This window comes from Fusarium vanettenii (assembly GCF_000151355.1).
Source record: "Fusarium vanettenii 77-13-4 chromosome 4 genomic scaffold NECHAsca_3_chr4_2_0, whole genome shotgun sequence".
Taxonomy (NCBI): domain Eukaryota; kingdom Fungi; phylum Ascomycota; class Sordariomycetes; order Hypocreales; family Nectriaceae; genus Fusarium; species Fusarium vanettenii.
The window spans coordinates 1474578-1494826 of NW_003315879.1; the positions used below are offsets into that span (position 1 = coordinate 1474578).

Sequence of the window (20249 nt, forward strand, 5' to 3'; positions counted from 1 at the left end):
TGTTGGAGGAGCCTCGGGGGTATATGGGATGGCAGGCAGGCAAGGCGTTTTATCGTGGCATTGGCGCCAATTGGGCCGGTTCTTGGACGCTCTTCTCGCGGGGTTCGTCTCGAGCTGTGAGGTCTCAATGGGAAAATCTCGAGGATTAACCACACACCCCCGGAGCTGGACAGGGGTAGTTGGTCTGTACTTGTTCTGATTGGTCAGCCAGCCGCTGTGTCGGAAAAACCCTTGTCCATCGCTCCGACGTCAATTTATCTTATCAGTCGGTAGAGGTAGAAAAAAAAGTTACCCAGAGCCAGCAACGACGAGAGGCTGGGTTTGCGACAAGACATTCTCCCGATCACATTTCTCAACATCCAACGTATCCCTCCACACGAGTCGCCACTCATAAATCACAATTCACAATGGCGCTTCCCAGCTCCAGGCCAAAGCTGCCCGTCGCAGTCGAAAAGCCCACTCCCTACACCTTCGACCTGGGCCACCTCCTCGCCGAGGACCCCAACCCCGTGGACCTCGACAAGACCGACCTCGAGCAGTCCCTCGCCGAGCTCGCCCGCGACGGCGCCCAGTCCCTCATCAACCAGCTCCTGACGACGTGCCCCCTCAGCTCCACCACAGAGGGCGTGCTCCTCTCCCTCCCCGCCCCGAGCACCCGTCTCCCGCGCGAGAAGCCCGTCCCAGAGGCCAAGCCCCCGACAAAGTGGGAGCGCTTCGCCGCCAAGAAGGGAATCAAGCCCAAGACGCGCGAGCAGCGACGCAACCTGGCCTACGACGAGGAGTCTGGCGAGTGGAAGCGCAAGTGGGGTTACAAGGGCCTGAACAAGAAGGGCGAGGACGACTGGCTGGTCGAGGTCAACCCCGAGAAGGAGATGAACAGGAAGGAGGGCACCAGCGTGAGGGGCGACGGCCGAAGAGAGCGCAAGGAGAAGGTCAAGCGAAACGAGCGCATGATGCGCAAGAACGAGAGGGATGCCGTCAGCAAGTCCGGCGGCAAGAAGAAGAGAGCCTAGAGGGGTGGCATATCAAGTTGAGGGTGATGGAGCTGATATATGGTTCTGCAATTGCTGCTGTTGAGCATAGACGGCGTTCAGGATTGGCGTTACGAATCGGCATCAAAAAGCTAGTTACACACACAGTCTGGGTGGGAGGTTCAAGACAATCGACTTGTTTGGGTGGAATAAACAAGAATCCACTTGCGCCCTTTCATTTATGTGCTATCTTTCTTTCCCAATTTCTCGAAACTCCCAACATTATATCATCACCCCTTTGCTTTACATGACTCTCGCTTTCGTACATGACCATCTTCCTGGATTCTCAAAATGGGATGATGTCTAGAGACCAAGGGAAAACAACAGACTGCCAAATTTGGCCATCTGCTCTCCAGTCTCATATCCTCTTCTCTTCAGCTTCTTTTCAAACGCGAGATCGGTTGCGTCTTCAACCCTAGAAACCCAGATTAAGCAACAAGATAGCATGTTCGAGAAGCAAATCCACGATTGCAAAAACGCTAGGATTCCAAACCCAAGATTCCCCGCGAGATGAAGGGCAGAAAAAACAACCCCCTGACGATATCCTCCCTCAAATGCATTCATGGGGTATACCAAACAAACAATAGAAAAAAGAATAAATAGAAACAAGACTTTACTCGCTCCGGTACAGCAAGGAGAGATCCTCCCAAGACTTGTCGAAAACCTTGCTTGATCTCTCCTCGCCGTCACCACCAAGTCACTCTGCGGAAACGCCAGCGTCCGGAGCGATCAACCGGAGTACAAGAGTCGAAAGGCAGAAAAAGTCGTAAACGGCATGGCATCGTAAATCGGCTGGTGCTGAACGCGCATAGATAATCACGGGCTCTATCGTGGGTATCGGCGTGAGAAAAAGGTGATAGCAGGCTCCATCCCATCGCGTTCAGCGAGTCAAAGGATGTCTTTTAGAAGCCGAGGGGTGACAGGGGCATGATAGGCGACAATGGCCGCATCTCCCTGCTCTCCCCTGGGCCCCTGCCCACCTCACGGTCGCGGTCGCGGTCGCTATCCAGGGTCAGAGTAGTCGAGACGATCGACGTATTCGAGATGATCGAATTGTTCGAGACGACGCTTCCGTTGGATGGCGATATTTGGAGCTGCTTCTTTTTCAGCCTTGGCTTCTGATCTCCGGGACTGATGCGTCCTGACTGTTTGCTGCTGTCCGAAGACGATAGTTGTTGGCGTTCGATCTCTGGCTCTTGAGGCTTGGGCTTTTGCGGCTCGGCCAAGCCTCGTGGGGGAGGCTGGTCAAAGAGTGTGTACTCTTCTTCGATGTATTTGGCCTCGTTCTTGCATCCTCGCCAGCAGTTGCGCCAGTCGCACACCAGGAACTTGAAGCAGAAGGCGTCGATCTTCATGCATGGTTGAAAGCAGATGCACAGATTCCTAAAATCCATCTTGTTCTTGTCCGAGTGAGCCAGGAGAAGACTGAGGTGGCACGTGATGGCGAAGAGTAGGTAGTAGTTGAAGGGCGAGAGATTCGAGAGTTCTTCGATCAGCAGTTCAGGCACCTCTTCCGACCCAGCACACTCCCTTGCTATCCGGTCTTGGGCTGCCTTGGGGAACAGCTCGTCGGGCAGTTCTCTAAGCCAGGCCTTTAGCATCGAGCCGATGATATTGATGTCGTACAAGTCTCGCTCGTCAAAGAGGTTAACGTCATACCCTGTTTTGCGTCAGATAAGGCCTTGCAACACTGATAGATAATACTCACGCTCATCAAACTTTCGCTGCCACTTCTTGATCTGCGGCCCGCTTCCCGGGACACGGTACAAACCTTCCACCTCGCATCCCTTGTAGTTCAAGTAGTCGATTGCTCTCCAGGGGAAGGCCGGCATCCAGAATTCCGTCTTATCCCTGGAGTCCTCGAGCCGCTTAGAGATCCTAGTCAACCGAGTCTGCTCGACCAACGGCAGGTTGATAACTTTGAGTTGGTAGTTTTCGTCATCCACTGCATCTCGGTCCGAGTCCCTCCCACGCCCACCTTTTCCGCCAAACAAACGGTCACTCAGCATACCGGCTGCACGTGTACCGGAGCTCTTCAGCCCATTGAGGAAGTTTGAACCTCCATTCTCATTCAAGGAAGAGGGCTGGGTCTTTGATTCCTTTTCACGGTGCCCTCTCCTCGTCGAAGACGAATCTCTCGGCGCGCGATCTTCGGATCGGTTCCGGACGGCGGAGCTCATCATGTCTCTAAACGATCGGTCGGGCCCCAGAGGAGCAGTCTTTAGTGGAACAGAGTTGAGGTACAGCTCGGGCTCGTTGCCTTGTCGAGGCGATGGAACGGGATTCAGCTCGGGGCTGGCGTCTTCCTTGTCGCGATTGGATCTACTGCGGTTCAAGAGGCCAAAGGGCTTGTTCTTGGCCTTCTTTATTGATGACTGCGGTGATGCAGTGTCGAGGTCGCCGGCGGATGACAAAGACAGGTCGCTTCGCAAAGGATCGGCAGAGACGGGCTTGTGTAGGGAGTGGTCGGAGTAGGATGGATCTGTTCAAAAGCATGGTGTCAGCGGCTGGCTGTGAACCGGGCTTGCGCGGGTGGGCTAAAGTATATTGGACCACACCCCTCTCACGAAAGTTAGATCCAGATTTACATACCTCCAGCGTGTCTCGGTCGGCTAGATCCGTCGCTGCCCCTCGACATAATCTGTGCTCTCGTCTCTGTGGGGTTGCGGTTGCTGTTGTTGTTGTTGTTATTATTGTGGTGGTGGGCATGCGGCTGATATTGGTTGGTGGCCTTGGACTGCTTGTTGAAATGAAAGAAGCCGTTCTTGGATCCCTTCTTTGGGTCGCTTGTCATGGGCCGCTGCGGCGGGTCGGGTCGCGAGCTGGTCTGGGGATTGGAGAGTGGAGGAGGGGGAGGTTGCTCGTTCAAGGTAGATGATATGGAGGGATATGTCGAAGGAGGATCCTCGCGTGTGTGCCTGAAGGATTGTTTCTGCTTCTGGGAAGAGGACTCGTCTCTGCTCCTCTCGATAGCGACAGCGACAGCTGCTGTGGTTGGCGAGGGCTGTGCTGTGGCTGTTGCTGTTGCCGCTGCTGACGATGACGATGAAGTACCGGTTGCCGTCACAGCCGCCAGAGCTGCAGTTGATTGTGACACTTTCCGGTTCTTGACGCCTTGGTTCCTCAAGGGCGAGAATCGACTGTGGAAAGGAGAGGAGCGGGGGGACCGGGGCGATCTGGACTCGGCCGGAGACACGCCTGGGGAAGTCGTTTCAGCAGCTGGCGGGTCGCCCTTGTTGTTGCGTGAGGCACCGGCGTCAGATTGAGACTGAGACGGAGACGACGACTGAGACGGAAGCGCCAGCGGCTGCGGTGCCGCCTTGCGACCCATTTTGGAGCCCTGCCTGCTGGCGGCGCAGCGCAGCCTCCAGTCGCAGTCGCGGGCCTGCTTCGCGAGCGAGCGAGCTTTGGGCTGGGCCTCTGCCACACGAGGGGAGGCAGTGTGGGCAGAACGGAGCTGGAGGGTCAAGGGCGGGCCAGGGCGGCTACCGATTGGGGTTTGGGGGTCTGTTTCTGGTGGTCTCGATCTGCGGGTCGCGGGTCGGTGGGAGAGGTGCGGAAAACCGTCTGGAGGCGACTCGACTAGAACGGCAGGCGGACAGGGCAGAGCGCAACGGACGTGGAAGATTTGTCGATTGGTGGCAGTGGTGAAGGTGGTGGCCGCGTCCTCTTGTCTTGGTGGTGGTGGTGGTTCTGGTGGTGGTGTTGGGGTCCGTCAGGGGCAAGCGGAGAGCATGGGGCAGATTCGAATCGAGTGAGCGGGTGAGCAGTGCAAGACGAGAAGAAACGAAGCCGGGATAGTCTCTCGAAGGTTTGAAGGGTAATTAGAGGCCGTGTCCGTGTCGGAGCCCGAGCGAGTCCCTTGGTCTTTGTCTTGGTCCCTGCTGCGTTGCGTTGCGCCGGGTTGGGCGTTGCTGAGCTTTAGCTTTCGAATTACTCGATGAACTCTGCTGCTTTTGTGAGAGATTGGATCGTGGCAGGGTCTGTCAGTGCCAGTGCCAGTGCCAGTGCCCGCGCGCCAATACCAATGCCAATGCCAGTGTCAAAATGCCCGAGCCCCCAGCCTCAAGGCGAAGCGCACCTACGCACGCAGGCTGGCTTGCTCACAAACTGTCGGTGGCCCCGAGAGCGAGAGCGTCCCAATCAGCTGGGTAACAGTCCGTGCTGCTGACCGCTCCCTGGTAACAATAGAGGGGAGAAGAAAAAAAAGAGGCAATACGGCACAGAGTACGAGCGTGTATCAAGCCAATGTCAGGTATCAACAGGGCATTGTCAGCATGGAAGCAGGCGTGACAAAGGCCAAGCAAGGAAGCAAGCAAGGGCTTGGAGGGGGGCCAAAAGAAGCAAGGGACTGGATGTGGGATGAATGGATGCGGGCACGGAAAAGAGACCAGGAACAAGGGACAAGGAGGAGAGGATGGATAGAGATGGAGACCATGCCAAGGGGTTGATTCTGCAGTAAGGCTAGACTTGGGAAGGGGAGTCGGCCGGGGCATTAACGGGCACCGAGGACGGGGAGGAGCATCAGCAATCCAGAGTCGTATCGTATCATACGTATCACATCTCTATCAATACCTACAGTCTCTTCATCACTCGCAACCGTTATTAGCTCCTCCATCCGGCTCGGGCTATTTGGACCGACTGAGCGTTGCGCGGCCTCTATTGCTTGGTTGCGGTGTGAATGGTGCTGGTGCTGGTGGGTGTGAGCTGGCAGCTTTTGAAACGGCCTGTCGCACACTAAAACCCAGACACCATCAGAAAAACACCCGACTCGACCAAGCACAACTCGGCAACCTGGAACAGCCCGCCCCCGGCAAGAGGAGGCAAAAAAAGACGATACATGCTGCGCAGTAGCTTGAGAAACTAGCATCAAATAACAAACAACACACGAGAAGCAACAGCAAGCTCTGAGGCCTTCCCTGCTGCACCCAACATGTGGCAATTGGGCGTCGAGCCCAGGGGTTCAGATGGATCTCTGGATGGCACTGAAGCCACGAGCTGCCACTCATCACAAGAGAGTCCTGTCTGTCAGTCAGAGAGCCGCCCGGTGTCTCGTGTGCCGCTTGCCTCATGGACCGGACCAGGTACCAGGCCCGTGAGTCTAGATCCTGGCTTTCCCGCCCAGGTGGGTGAAGGGTTCAGTCGACTTTCAAAGGTTGCATCCTCAAATAGGAGGCCAACTTTATATTGTATCACACGAGATGCCTGTGGTCTATGATCACTGTTGAGATGCTGTGTAACATGCAGTCCTGTTTCTCACTGCGATCGCCATCTCATCGTATCGTACCGTCCGCCGTCTTCATGACCGGCATTGCATGTGTTGATTTTCCCACACTCGCGTGTCTCAGAGGAACCTGACGATCTACTCACCCCCTGCCAACAGCCTGGTGCTAAGCCTAATCAACTGCCTCTCCTGGCATTCCCCTGGCATCGTAGCCCAGCGACTGGTTCCCGCCAAGGCGTTGAAAGAATACCTGGGCAGCCACTAATTCACTCTACTCTGGATAACTAGCCCACGATGCTTATAGTATGCTCATAATGTCTATAAATCATAGTGTTTTTAAACATTACCATGCAGACATATCACCTTCTCCCGTCTTCTCCCTTCTCTCGACGTAACCCCAGCCCCGTCGACAACTGCCCCTCCCTCTGCTTATTCTTACACCCACATACCAGCGTCCCGGGGTCACGGCCCAGTGCCTGAATGAGTGGCAGAAGTGGCGCTGCTAGTGGATTGCTGAACGGGCTTCTGAATGGGCTCTTGGGAAATGGAACATGGTCAGAGCTCTCTTTGACTGCCGTGGTCCCTCCCGCTCAGTGCCTGAAAGGCAATTTGTGAGAACGGAGCTCCCCCTGCCTCTAGATGGAGTCTATTCTCGAGGGCGGCGCCTATTGTGCTGTGCTTCCTTTCCTTGGACTTGGAGGAGGAGGCGCAACAACTCGGGCTTCTCGGTGGCGGCGCTTGATCCTCTTTGACCTCCCGTCGCTCCCCGTCTTCGGCATGCCGTCTAGCCGCCCGCAGAAGTGCCACCCTGCGCCGCCTATGCTCAGCTACGTCAGGTTGTTTGTTTATACAGATGCAGCATGGTACAGAGAGGCACCCGCAAAAGTCGGATGCCTTCAACGCCGCCGATAGGAGGAAGTTGGGGGGGATTCTGTATCAAGCGGACGTCCGCTGTGGGCCGCCGTGAGCTTGCAAGCCCTCTTCTTCGTACGATCATTTCCCAGTCCTGGACCGCGTACGTGTGTATCCGTATAATTACGCCTAAGCAAGGAATCTCGTGCTGAGCCTCTTTCCTCATTGCGCGTCCTGGCTGATGTCGCGTGGTTATCTCGCATAATTTAGGAAGCTCGATCGTCGTCGTAGTCGTCGTCGTTACTCTACTCGATGTACCCCGGATGGATCCGAATTTGGATCACACAGCCAAGCTTGACAGCCTGCCTGAGTAAGGGTTTCCCTGCCAATGGAGGAACCTACATGAAACGTGGTGCATTGGATTTCGTCTCGTCTATTGCCAGTCATCTCATTCCTTGACCAACCTTGGCCATGTTTCACTGCTGGTCTGTAAGTGGTGGACCGAAATAGATCTCATCTGCATGGTATAGAGATGAGGCTGCTGGCCCACAAGTCGACTACCACGACTACCACTCGAGTAACTAGCGGTTACGGATACTGATAGAGAATGTCGTTTCGTTTGTTTGCTCTTTGCTCTGTCCTTGTACACTGCCTCCGTAGTTGAGCAAACTCAAATGCCTGCATCGCCAAAGAGAAAGTCTCAAGTTCCACCTTCATCAAGGTACGCAAAGCATTCCAGCTCCGTCACGTTTCACACTTTCGGCGAATACAATGTACACTGTCGCTGGCTGGGAGAGAAAAGGTTGTTTGAGGTATACTCCCGGTCAAGGGAGCACCCGTTGTAGTATCCGACGTTGACGATCCCCGAACGCAACCCAGCTGATGGCCTAGCACGATCTGACAAAGTCGTCAATCTCCTTGTTGAACCTATCAGGTTCCTCGTAAAAGAGCCAGTGGCCGGATTCAAACACGCTCGACTTGGCCAGCCCTGGCCTCGTCTTCTCTACCCGCTTGGCAGTCTCCAGCATCCCCTCGAGCGGGAAGCATCCGGATCGGCGCCCAGCCATCACCAACGTTGGAACTGTGATCGTCTCTATAGCTTCACGGTGATCATATCGGGTGTGATCTGCTAGTAGCCGCGCGAGCCACGTTTGATCGCACAGGGCACTAATCTCCGTGAAGAAGGCCTCATCGCTCGCTGCTTGTTCGGCCGAAACACCATCCTCATGCTGCGGTGCATGCCGGTACCCCAAACATCCTTTCACGAGATCAATGTGTGCTGACTTGGATTCCTCGATCCAGCTTTTCTGGGCTACGAGCATTGTTGCTTCATCGTAGCATCCCGTGTGCGCCTTGGACTTGTCCCAGTCGTCAAACGTCGACCGGTCTTGCAATGGTGCCTGGTCGACAAAGACAAAGCCAGCAAACTCAGTGCACCCAAATAGCTCAATGTACGTCCAGAGAACTGCAGCACCGATTGAGCAGCCAACTGGCACGATACGCGTATCCGGTACCGCCTTGCGCAAGTGAGCGACAAGGCCGGCAAGGTCGGCTGCCAGGCGAGCAACATGGTAACCACCCCGAGTTCGGTCTGATCTGCCGTGGCCGCGCATGTCAGGGGCAACAACCCAGAGAGACTCGCTTAGAGGACCAATGTTGCGGTTGAAGTAGTCGCTGGAGCCGCTGAAGCCATGCATCAGCACCACACAATGACGAGATGAGGCATTCCCCGCAGCAGCACTCAACGGCAGGGAGGATTGGTAAGCTATCTTGCAGCCATCGTTGGTGGTGAATGTTTCTAGATGCATTCTTGCTTTGCAGGGGTTGTGGCTCTGCTTGGGTCGTTGAGCCTCTAGGGTGGATGTGGTTGAAGGTGTCAAAAGGAAGACCTACCTGGAGGTCTAATATTGAGGAGACCTCTATGTGGAGCTCACAACTGGAGCTTCAAGCTTCAATGCATTGAGCCAACCACTTCAGGTCTATCAACTGAGCAAACTTGCCAAAAAGAATGTATTTCTTTGTTCAAACAAATCACCGCAAGATTGGTAGCTTGTCTTATTTCTTCCGTGCCTTTTTGCTCTCTTCGAACTAGTTAAGAATCACCATGAGAATCACCACAAACCTTAACATTTGCACCCAGCTCAACATTCAAAGCTCATGAAATTGCAAATCCAACTCTACGGATGCAAGTTTCTTTTAAACTACTGCTAAATAGCATTTTCGATCCATATATGAAACTGAATAAACAGAACTTGATGCCACAAAAATTAGTTAGTGAACGAAGCTCGTGGTGAGTATCAGCAACTTGAAGTGCATCCAGTTTCTGGCCAGGCAACGCGATTACGTAATGACCCGCCATACAAAATTCTCCTCGACATCTCAACCCCGACATCTCTCATCAAGCTCTCTCATCCTTCAACAACATGGCTCAGGTCGCACCGGAATACGACGGCCCCAAGCTCGCCGTTGACGCTCATGTGAAATACATCCAAAGCTTGGACACCAGGAAGGATGAGCTGGATTACTGGCTGACCGAGCACTTGCGACTCAACGGTCTCTATTGGGGGTTGAATGCTCTCTACTTGCTTGGCCGCCCCGACGCCCTTCCACGTCAAGAGGTCATTGACTTTGTTCTATCTTGTCAGCATGAAAACGGCGGATTCGGCGCTGCGCCCGGTCATGATGCCCACATGCTCTCCACAGTAAGTGCTGTGCAGATTCTCGCCATGACAGATGCCTTCGACCAGCTAGAAGCCAAAGGCAAAGGAAAGAGTCAAGTCGGCAAGTGTAGGTGCTACTAAACGTCAACAGTGCTTCCATGCACCTACTGACTAGGAGCAGACATCGCAGAACTGCAAAACCGAGAGACAGGAACGTTTGCTGGTGATGAATGGGGCGAGGAGGACACGCGGTTCCTGTACGGTGCCTTTAACGCCCTCTCCCTCCTCGGACTCATGTCCATGGTCGACGTCGAGAGGGCTGTCACTCACATCATCGCTTGTGCCAACTTCGATGGTGGTTATGGAACGGGACCCGGTGCGGAGTCGCATTCGGGCCAGATCTTCACTTGTGTAGCTGCACTTGCGATTGCGGGTCGTCTCGACCTTGTCGACAAGGAAAAGCTCGGTCGATGGTTGAGTGAGAGACAAGTCCCTTGTGGTGGTCTTAACGGCCGACCAGAGAAGAAAGAAGACGTCTGCTACAGCTGGTGGGTGTTGAGCAGTCTCGCGATGATCGATCGGACTCACTGGATCGACCGTGACGCCCTCATCGCCTTCATCCTGCAATGTCAAGATACCCAGATTGGCGGAATTTCCGATCGACCTGGCGACATGGTCGACGTGTGGCATACTCAGTTCGGCTTGTGCGGTTTGAGTCTCCTGGGCTATCCGGGCCTCGAGGCCGTGGACCCCGTGTACTGCATGCCTAAGACGACCACGCAAAGAATCTTTGGTTGATTGACTGCAACTCTTGAGTCTCGTCAAGTCTGAGCTGCATCACATCTCCCCGACGCAAACCCGACACTACCGGGTATCCTCTTGCCATTTAATTGCCTGCTAAAGACACTTCCCGTGATAGCATGGACGTATGGCTGAGAGAAGAAGAAACTGTTGGCTTTTCAGGGACATCGCCTTTACTCCGTGGTGTTCGTCCTGTAATAACCTGCAGACATTCATGGATCCGTGAATTCCTGCCAAACTGGAATTTCTCCCCACACAAGTCAAGGGTTGGCTGACCCTCTGACCTCTTGAAAGAGCAAGTTGCATCATCGACCTAAGATAGTTCCTAATTACAGCAATCAACCTATTGTGTTCAACTGTCACTTGTATGATCTCTTCCCGCCCTTCTTGCGAAGTTCTTGTCTCTCCCTGGCCTCGACACGATGCATCTTTTCAACCTCGTGCTCTTCCCCGCCAAGCTGTCGTCTAGTTGATTGCCGCATACTCGAGATTGTTCTGCTTCCTTTCTCTTTTATCCAATCATTCGCCAAGGGGACTTAAACAACTGTTCTCAAAACTCCGGCATTCATAAAGTACGGAAAGTGTTGAGGCGGGGTGTCGCCGCCGTTAATATCACCGAGTCGATCGAACTCCTCATCTCATCACCCTCATCAAGGTCGAGAACAGTCAACTATAAGACACGAGAAAGATTCAAGTACATTGCATACTTTCTTTCATCGCACCTCTGTTTTCCCCAGAGCTAGCCCCTCGTCTCTTGCGTCGCTCGGAACCACGGGATGAGTGGCAGAGGCTTCCCATCCTAAGGCTTAGGGTGCCGTCGGGCACTTGCCGGAGCACACTCGCTCATGGACGCGCTCCTTCCTCCTCGACCCAAAATCTGGCGACCCCTCCTTCTTCTCTCTCACATCCGCTCCATTTCCTCCAGACTTCTGGTCCTTCTCCTTCCATCTTTTCCCATCGCGGACTGTTCACCTGCCATTGACAGTATCGTCATCGGCAGGGCCGCACAGCCCTGTTCCTAAGCGCTTTCCTCGCTCTGTTCACCCCGTGGGGAAGCTGCCGTCCCTCGATACAGCCTCAACCGGCCGATATCGCTGCTGTCGCTGGCACGCTTTCCGATAACGAGGAGTCTACGATCCCGGCCACCCATCGAGTCCATGTCCCTGGAAGCCTTTTCCCATCAAAAGTGAGTGATTCCTTGATGGTGCCTTTCAGAAGCACTCCTTTTTATGCCTACACGGGATGCCGCCAAGGTCGCTCCCCTAACACCTTGTTCACACGGTGTAAGGGAGCCGGACTGGACACTTCGGCCTAACACCCAACCACCATCATCGAAACAAACTGATCAATTTCACAGCGTGTATTCGTTCTCAGTCTAGGTTCGCAACACGTATTTCCGATTGCCAGTCTTCCTGGAATCCTGGCCTTGAAGACTTGCTGGCGCGGGGAGTGCCCAAACCTTGACGGCTTCGAGTGCTCGTGACAGTCGACGAGCCTAGTCAAGACAAGGTACAGACAAGACCAACAAGCAACTGGACGTTTAATCGAAGCTTGCAACTGTTTTCGCGGCCAACAATCCCCTTACATGATCGCTCTTGGTCATGAGGACGGGGCTACTTTGTTTGCCCTGATCAAGCCTGGCTCTCGAGAATCTTGACAAGCACCGAAACTCCTAGATTCCCGTGTAAGCCAACGCAACTGCCAAGCTTCGACTGTACTCGGACGCCCGCAGTAGCCAAAGATATTCGGAAAGAACAACAACTTTGCAGTAGCATCGTAACTTCCTTCACACTTGGTCTCCAAGGAGCTCCCTTCTTCCCTCGACAGGTTCTCACTGCTACTTGCTCGGCATCTCTCCCCCTTTGTTCCATCCCATGAGCATCGCCAAGCAGCTGATCTTACATCCCCCAAACCACCGCAACTACCGACATAGTGAGGTCTCCCACAAACAGACGCAATCATGGCTCGAGGAAGGAAGCCCGCGAAGAAGGCTACCGCGGTAAGTACATCCCCCAAAGACTCCCATTGACCTCCCATCTCTATCAACTCTGGTCCCTTCTCAAGTTTCATCCCAATTCTCCATCTCCACTTGCACAAGACTTGCTCTTTTTGCTATTCTACGTCTCGGCCTCTACCCAGCACACTCGTTTTCCCCAGTTACCAGCCCTTTCCCGTTTTCTCTTTGGACCAAGAAGAAGGACGCTTCGTATCCGAATTTTGTATGATCTTGACACCTCGCTTGACATCTGCCACATCCAGACAATCGTGCCTTCGATCGACAGGAAAGGCCATTACTGACCATGCGTTATTCCAGGACATGACTCCCGCAATGCCAACAGGAAATAGTTCAACCAATTCCACCAATCGTCAAATTCCACTCCTCTGCAGCGTCTGCCCGGATGTTCCTCGATTCTCGGACGTGTCCCACTTGCTCACGCACATCGCCTCCAAAGGCCACCTCCACCATGAGACACAAACGAAGCTCAAGGCTCATCAAGACATCGCTGCTTCTGTTGCCCTTCGACGTTACGAGGAGTAGTACTCCCAGAATGGCATCGAGGCACTTCTGGTTCAGAGAATGAAGGCAAAGCAAGCGAAGGAGGACGCACGCAACAAACGGAACCGAGCGAATGTACCCGTACCTACACCTACGGCAAAGGTGGTTACTCCTTCTTCGCCGTGGCATCTAATACTAATACCAGCCAGCAAACTAAGCGAAAGCTGAAGCAAGAGACCGCCATGGACCCCGAGGTCAAGATCGAGCAAGAAGCCCTGACGGCCGATTTCCCGCTATTCCCTGGTTTTTACGACCACGACCAGGATGCTGAAGGCCAAGAAGAGTTTGCTACCGTGGCTGATTCGCTATCCTTGAAGGGTCAGGTGTGGCCAGGAATGGGCAAGATGGATCTTGCCAATGATGAGATGAGACGCACTCGCAACCAGCGTAAGCCCAAGTCTGTCATCGACAAGATGAAGAGGGCTTCTGAGGGCATTGTGCCAAATCAAGTCATCATGACGCCTGACTTCAAGGTAGAAAGGGTGAAGGATGTTTACGACGACAGCTCATCCCCTATCCCGGGTCAAGAGGAATCGGTATGTCCATGCACTCAGGCTTTTTGTACTGGTACTGACCTTCGCAGACTCCACCACGCAAAGTTCCAAAGCCAAGGCGCAAGAAGGCCACGCCTCTTGCTGAAGTTTCGGCCAATGTCCCCAAACAGCGACGAAACACTGCCCGCGGTCTGAAGTCTAACACGGGAAAGAGGGCTGAAGTCAAGCCAACGATTGACGGCCAGGACGACTCTGGTATAGCAACCTCGCCATTCCACTTTCGACATGGCCACGATGTTTTTCGTGATGACGATGAGCACCTAGGTATGTCTTGAACACAGCAATTCCTGTGAGATTCTGACTGTCGAGATAGGGCCGTTTGGTGGCCAGCCCCTTTCCTCTACTCTCAACGATAGAAGGTAAGTCTGCATTTTGTTTTCTAAAATTCCTTCTAATATTTTCAGTAGGTTTGATCTACGTGATCGACATGTAATGCGTTCAATGAGCACGACTCCCTCCAACCTGGTCTCTCCGACTCCTCTCGGGAGAGACCTCCCACGGCACTTTACCTCCAGGGATGGAACCAGTTCGCTTCGACCAGAGTCGTTCCCAACGGGTATGCTTTTATTTGGCCAGCTTCCATCCTTGTTTTGGATGTCGCCTATTCTTGGATACAGGCTGACCTTTCTCAGGCTCCTTCGGCCACATTGAAGCTACCTATGCGATGAAAGATGCAACCATCTACAATACCTCGTCACGACTTCCTTTCACTGTTCCTGCTCACAATCAGTTCCACGGGATTGGCCAAGACCATTTTCGGTTCTCATCAAACAACATGTTTCATATGAAACAAGAGGATTACACTGGATCCATGGCCGGAGATTCGGCCCAGGGGGCCAACGACAGCCCCTTTGCCAGCATTGCGGGTGCAAATCCTCTTTTTTCTCAAGATCGTTTATTCCTGAACCCATACACTCAGGGATCTCCAAGTGCATCGCTTTCCACTCTATCGTTCTCTCCAATCAATCGGCCTAGAGAGCGCTCACAGTCTGCTCGCGACGTCAAACCAACCACACATCTTTGCGAGGTAATGGACGGAAACGATCTATGCGACGTGAAGACCCCAGTTCTCGATGGGGGTTGGCATTTGCACCCTTCCAACCATGACCTGGATTTTCCAGATGGTTTGGCTTCAGAGGAGCCGCAAATCTAGTCGCCCAGGCCGCGATCAGACCAAGTCGAACATGATCGATCAGAGAGAGCCATGAAAGCACTAGCATATAACCGACCAACCGGCAAGGCAGGGAGCAAGTTTCTTCGAAGCATAACCTCACCGTGTGGTGAAACTTGGCACCGGACAACTTGATTGCCATACCTGTCATTAAGGAGGTTAGTTATCTGTTCTTTTCCCAACGCATTGGTGGCTAATCTTGGAAAGCAACTAGAGCTCTTACACTGCGATATGTTCGTATTCGACGGCCCCAATGCACCCAATTCTTACACAATTACGATCTTGACACGCACCCCTCTCGCGTTCACCAACCTGGAAGTTACTATCTGCGGGCAATGACAATGGGACTTTCGTTTAACTTCGGGACGAGACAAAAGGCGTTCCACTCGAAAGGTTTGGTGCATTATGGGATATCTTATCGGGATATGGGTTAAACAGCAGTATGATGGGCAAGGCAAATAACTATGGGTACTTTGGAGTTTGGGAGGACTGGAGGATTATTTTACATTGGAGCTATGGGGGTGAAACAAGGCGCAAGTATGTGGAATATCATGGGAGGGAGCAACTACCTAGTCAGACATATCGGGATGCATTTCAATACCGAATGAAGAATGATTCAAAGGCTCCAAGAGTAGTATTGATCGATTGATTACGTTGATTACATTACAGTTGTTCAATGCTCGACACAAGATGATCGAGCTGATCTGGTCCATTATCCATTACATCGGACAGGGTGCGGCAGATACCCTTTAGACGCCGCATTCTCATTTCTTGTTCCATTTGACTCGACTTGAGGGAGGCAACCTCAATCACCTTTTTCGGGATGCGCGCGAGTCTTGCGACGTTCAAGCCATAGGAACGGTGGGCGACACCTTCACCAACCTCATATAAAAAGGTGACCTCCTCCTCACCATCAGCTCCCTTCTCAGCTTTGAACTTCATGTGGACGTTTTTGACGCCATCGAGGCCCTCTGCAACCCGTGCTAGATTCTGATAGTGGGTAATAAATAGCGTCAGGCAGCGCGTCTCTGTGACAACATGTTGGAGAACGGCTTGGGCGATGGCAGCGCCATCGTGTGTGCTGGTACCACGACCTAGCTCATCAAGGATGACCAGGCTCCGGGGACCGGCGGAGCGGAGAATACGGGCCGTCTCGGAGACCTCAACCATGAAGGTGGACTCGCCGGCGAAGAGATTGTCGCGGGCACCTGTTCGGGTGTGAATGGCATCACAGAGGGTGAGGGAGAGGGCATCGGCAGGCACAAAGGAGCCGACTTGTGCGAGAAGGACGATGAGGGCAAGGGCTCGGACAAAGGAGGACTTGCCGCCCATGTTAGGTCCGGTGATGAGATGGGCGAGAGGCGATGGGTGTGCGAGTTTTGTGGAAAAGGGGATGTAGCCACCTTCAAGTGTGTGCTCGGCGATGGCATGGCGGCCGTTGGTGATGGAGATGGTTGGGTCAGAGGAGGAGGGGAGGAATGATGGGCGAGAGTAGCCGGGCTGAGCGGCAACCTTGGAGAGGGAGAGAAGACAGTCGAGGGTTGCCAGGGCGGAGACGGCATCACGGAGAGGCTGGTAGTCTGCAGAAATGGCAGCGAGGAGATCCTTGAAGGCCTTGTCACAGGCAGCGGCCAGGGCTTCGCGATGCTGGTCACGTTCGGTGATGAGGCGGAGGACCTCAGGGGTATGGAAACGTGATAGCTTCTTGGTGCCCGAGATCTTGCTCCACGACGCCGGTACATTCTTGATGTCTGTGTTGGGGACCTCGATGAGATACTCGATGCCAGCGACGGTGACATATTCGACCGTCTTCTTCTTGATCTTCTCAGCAGCGACAGCACGGTGGCCGTCAAGCTCGTGCTCGACGTGGGCGATGCCTAGCTGGTGGTCTTGCATGTCCTCAGTCTGATACTCGTCGCGAAAGAAGCCATACTTGTCATCTTTGCGAGCAGCGCCGAGGTTGATCTGCTCTAGGTAGGAAATGACGGTGTCTAGGATCTGAGGGAGAGCGCAAATAGCATCATTGAGGAGAGGAGAAGTAAAAGGGGCGTCGGAAGGAGACTTGACGGTCGAGTAGTGACTTGCGACCTTTTGGAGGGCCTGGAGGACGGAGACGAGTTCAGGGCGGGTGCATTTGCCGTAGTAGATACGGATGAGGCTTCGCTCGAGGTCCGTTTTCGCATTGGCTAAGAGAGCTTCTAGTTGGGCAACTGGTGCAGTAGACTGCTTCTCAAGAAGCTCCTCCACGGCGGCGAGACGTCCTTCGAGAAGTTCCTGATCAAGCAAGGGCCGGCCTACCCACTTCCGAAGAAGTCGGTGACCAGGGCGAGTGATGGTCTTGTCCAGTGCCCAGAATAGACTGCCCTTCTCAGAGTGGTCTGTTGAGTTTCGATACACCTCGAGGCTTTCGAGGGTGGTGCCATTGATGAGCATGTGAGAGCGTGTGCTGAAGCTCTGAAAGTACTTGGTGAGGTCAAAGATGTGCTCTAGGCCATACTCCTGAAGATGGTTGATCATGGCTGAAAGGCAGATAGTGACGGGTTCGGGCAGCTTTAGGACCTTGTCGAGAAGGGCGGCGGCAGTTTCATCTTGGGTGTTTTCCTTCAGCTTATCGGCGTAGAACTGGGTGACGTGCGAGTATGCTTCAGCGGCCATGGTCTTACCCCTGGGAACGCGCTCGACTCGACTTCGATCGCCAAAGACATTGGTACTACTGCCCGACAAGTGCTGCACGAGCTTATCCGTGCCCTTGGTCAAGTCGCCTACGATGAGAAACTCGCAAGGGGAGATGTGCAAGAGTCGAGTTTCAATCTCGCTCCGCATGAAACCATCTTCAAAGTTGTCGTAGATGATGTCTCCTGTGGCTGGTTGCACAGCAAGAATGCCGACATCAACCTTCTCATCGGTGCCCCATCCCTTGGCCTTGGTCTCTGTGATGCAGAGGAGGTAGCCACCCGAAGGAGCACCAGAGCCACTACCCTGATCGAGCTCACCATTCTCGTCGATATATGTGCCCTTGGTGTAGAGGTTTGTGAGCTTCCGGATGAAAGGGGTATTGCGGTTGTCTCCAGCCTTCTTCAGTGCGGCTGTCTCGATCTGACGGACAACTCCGACCTTGTGGCCTGCAGCGACTAGGCGCTTTGCGTGGACGGGAAGACGATGCACTGGGATACTTGCTGAAGCAAAACGATCCAGATGTGCCTCTGACGGGTCTGTAATTGTTAGTATCCATGAACACAAGGGGTCGTTTAGGATAGCTTACGCTCATCATAACGCATCTTTCCAGGTATGCAGACTATACTTAGCTCCTTGGCTGCGATGCGAGCGTCTTCACCAAAGAACCGGAACTTGTAGCCGACCTCAACAATGAGGATTGTGTCCAGATGCTTCCTCTTGATGTCGAGGAACTGTATCTCCATGGGAGTCAGCTTCCCAGTCTTGGAGCCCTTCTTCTTGGCTTTTGTTTTTGGCGCCGCAGCATCATCATCGTCTCCTTCGCCATCTGCCTCTTCATCATCACCGGCTGGCGCGTCATCCTGGAGACGGCGTCGCCAGGCCATGGCGTCCGGGTGCCCGAGTTTCTTGACAAACTTTTTGTGTAGCTCATGCTGCCGTCGTTTCTCTTGCGCATCCTCATCTTCCTCGGCATTCTCTTGAGCCTCCTGAGTATTCCGTGGATTCGAATCGTCGTATCGATATCGTTCCGTGCGTGCCCTGGAGGGTGATGATTGATTGGCCTTTGTTTTGGAGAAGAATGCACTTGATTCTGCATCCTCAGCCTCATCTGCTCTAGACTTCTTGAGGGTCTTCTCGGGTTGTTCATTCTCCTTTTCCGTGTCTTCTAGCGGTCGTTTTCGTGATGGTGAGGCGGCATCCTTGCTTGAAGGGGATTGAGCTTTAGCTCGTGCCTCGCTCTCCTTTTGGAAGACGGCAGCTAGGCCATTGACGGTCTTGGGGGTAAAGAAAGAAGTGAGAGACTGCTGCTTCTTTGCAGCTGGCTTCGGGGTGGGAGCCATGTTGGAGACCAAGTTCCGTGGCCGTTGTGAGTGTCTTTGATATGGGGAGGCTGTTCACAGGAGTTGCTCCTGGAGCAACGGATGGTGACGTTGGAGAAGCGCGTTTCTGGCTGGTCGAGACGCGTTGAGTGGTTACGCGACCCACTTTTCTCTAGTCCCGTCCGCTGGAACTTGAGTCCATGGCTGCTTGCTTGCTTTTGTGAGACCAAGAGAACAAGGGCTTTGTTTTTACGTGGAAATGAAAGGGATGGATTGGATCCTGATTAGTTGAGATCTGAACGAGTCTGCATCTCAAGGTAGAATTTCTAGATTTTCCTACATATTGTTGCAAGTCAGATATTACACGTTGGTTCTATAATGTGAACTTTCATCACTAATAGAGCTCCCATAACCTACTAAATATTTCGAGGAGGGACGGATGAAAGCTGAAATGATCTACGAAATAGCAAATCAAAGCTTCTTGGGTCTTCTCCTCTTTATCAGTTGCATGCCCCAAGTTTTCTACAAGGGTCGGACAGGGGAGATGTCCATACCCCGGACACTTGTAACTGAACGTCAGGGCCATTATGCGGCCATAACTAATTATCCGAATGCCCTCTTCACATGTATGGAACCAACAGTCCTCAAGAGCCGTTGGTTGTTTTTGCTCGTTTCACTCATATTGTCTGGTGGGAGCTTCGTACCTATGCTCATCAGGTCCGTTGAGGTCGTGATTGGACGCATGTGAAGCCGTTGCGCCCAGGAACAAATCCGTACAGACACACATGTACACATCGACTCATTCCCATCTCAAAGAAACTGTGACTCCTCTCTCCATTCTCAAGCCAGATGTCTTGAGCTGCCAGGTGGATAAATGCGAGCGCTGGTACTGGCTCCCTCCTGTTCTTGGCTCGAGGAGCTCAGCGCTTGCATCGAGGCTATGCTGGTGCCCATGATGGGTCAGAAGCCTCTCATGATGCACGGGTCTACCCCAAGTGATCCACACTCACCGTCGTCTGGCCCCCAAACCCTGGCACTTCCCGAGACCCCGTTTCTCTGGCCCGCTCTAGATCAAGCTGCCGGGCGCTTACAGGATTGGCAAATGCTTGATGGGTCCAATCAGAGGTCGTTATTCCTCATGGTGCCCGCTGAAACAGAAGTTGGGTCCCCATTTCGAGATGGATTCTTTTGCCGTGGTGACGAAGTATTGCTGTGCATGATCGAAGCTGGGTTCCTCTATGCCCCTGGATGAGAACTTTTTTGTTGATAAGTTTTGCGCAAGTTGGTGTAGCCTTGGCTAACACATCCGGCGGCTAAACGCTTGGTATCGTGTCATGCAGTTGAACATGTTGGGTTGTAAGAGTAGCAAGAGTATGATTCAGCTGTCCTGCTACGTAGTAATTC

At 53.4% G+C, this 20249-nt stretch overlaps 6 protein-coding genes across 6 annotated transcripts; 3 read left to right on the top strand and 3 right to left on the bottom strand.

Annotated features, from left to right (window-relative positions):
• The first annotated feature begins 301 nt into the window (after positions 1–301).
• Positions 302–1184, top strand: NECHADRAFT_102557 (uncharacterized protein). Its single transcript, XM_003051644.1, has one exon. It carries the CDS (start codon positions 408–410, stop codon positions 1011–1013), a length of 606 nt encoding a protein of 201 aa, XP_003051690.1. The 5' UTR covers positions 302–407; the 3' UTR covers positions 1014–1184.
• A 749-nt stretch (positions 1185–1933) lies between these two features.
• NECHADRAFT_92688 (uncharacterized protein) lies at positions 1934–4362 on the bottom strand (the record flags this gene model as incomplete). The annotated part of the gene is made up of 3 exons (XM_003052094.1): positions 1934–2691; positions 2740–3513; positions 3624–4362. 3 exons carry the CDS (start codon positions 4360–4362, stop codon positions 1934–1936), a joined length of 2271 nt encoding a protein of 756 aa, XP_003052140.1.
• Positions 4363–7824: 3462 nt separating this feature from the next.
• NECHADRAFT_100057 (uncharacterized protein) lies at positions 7825–8915 on the bottom strand (the record flags this gene model as incomplete). The annotated part of the gene is made up of 1 exon (XM_003052095.1): positions 7825–8915. The coding sequence occupies one exon, from the start codon at positions 8913–8915 to the stop codon at positions 7995–7997; it is 921 nt and encodes a 306-aa protein (XP_003052141.1). The 3' UTR covers positions 7825–7994.
• Positions 8916–9530: 615 nt separating this feature from the next.
• Positions 9531–10565, top strand: NECHADRAFT_38796 (uncharacterized protein; the record flags this gene model as incomplete). Its single annotated transcript, XM_003051645.1, has 3 exons — positions 9531–9725; positions 9825–9894; positions 9949–10565. The coding sequence occupies 3 exons, from the start codon at positions 9531–9533 to the stop codon at positions 10563–10565; spliced, it is 882 nt and encodes a 293-aa protein (XP_003051691.1).
• Positions 10566–13307: 2742 nt separating this feature from the next.
• On the top strand, positions 13308–14112 carry NECHADRAFT_79019 (uncharacterized protein; the record flags this gene model as incomplete). Its single annotated transcript, XM_003051646.1, has 4 exons — positions 13308–13661; positions 13709–13943; positions 14036–14038; positions 14087–14112. The coding sequence occupies 4 exons, from the start codon at positions 13308–13310 to the stop codon at positions 14110–14112; spliced, it is 618 nt and encodes a 205-aa protein (XP_003051692.1).
• A 1401-nt stretch (positions 14113–15513) lies between these two features.
• On the bottom strand, positions 15514–18866 carry NECHADRAFT_39064 (uncharacterized protein; the record flags this gene model as incomplete). Its single annotated transcript, XM_003052096.1, has 2 exons — positions 15514–18062; positions 18113–18866. 2 exons carry the CDS (start codon positions 18864–18866, stop codon positions 15514–15516), a joined length of 3303 nt encoding a protein of 1100 aa, XP_003052142.1.
• Positions 18867–20249: the final 1383 nt, after the last annotated feature.

What these genes read in the sequence shown, in the direction of transcription:
- NECHADRAFT_102557 (XM_003051644.1), top strand. Translation starts at nt 408, where the DNA reads ATGGCGCTTCCCAGCTCCAGGCCAAAGCTGCCCGTCGCAGTCGAAAAG.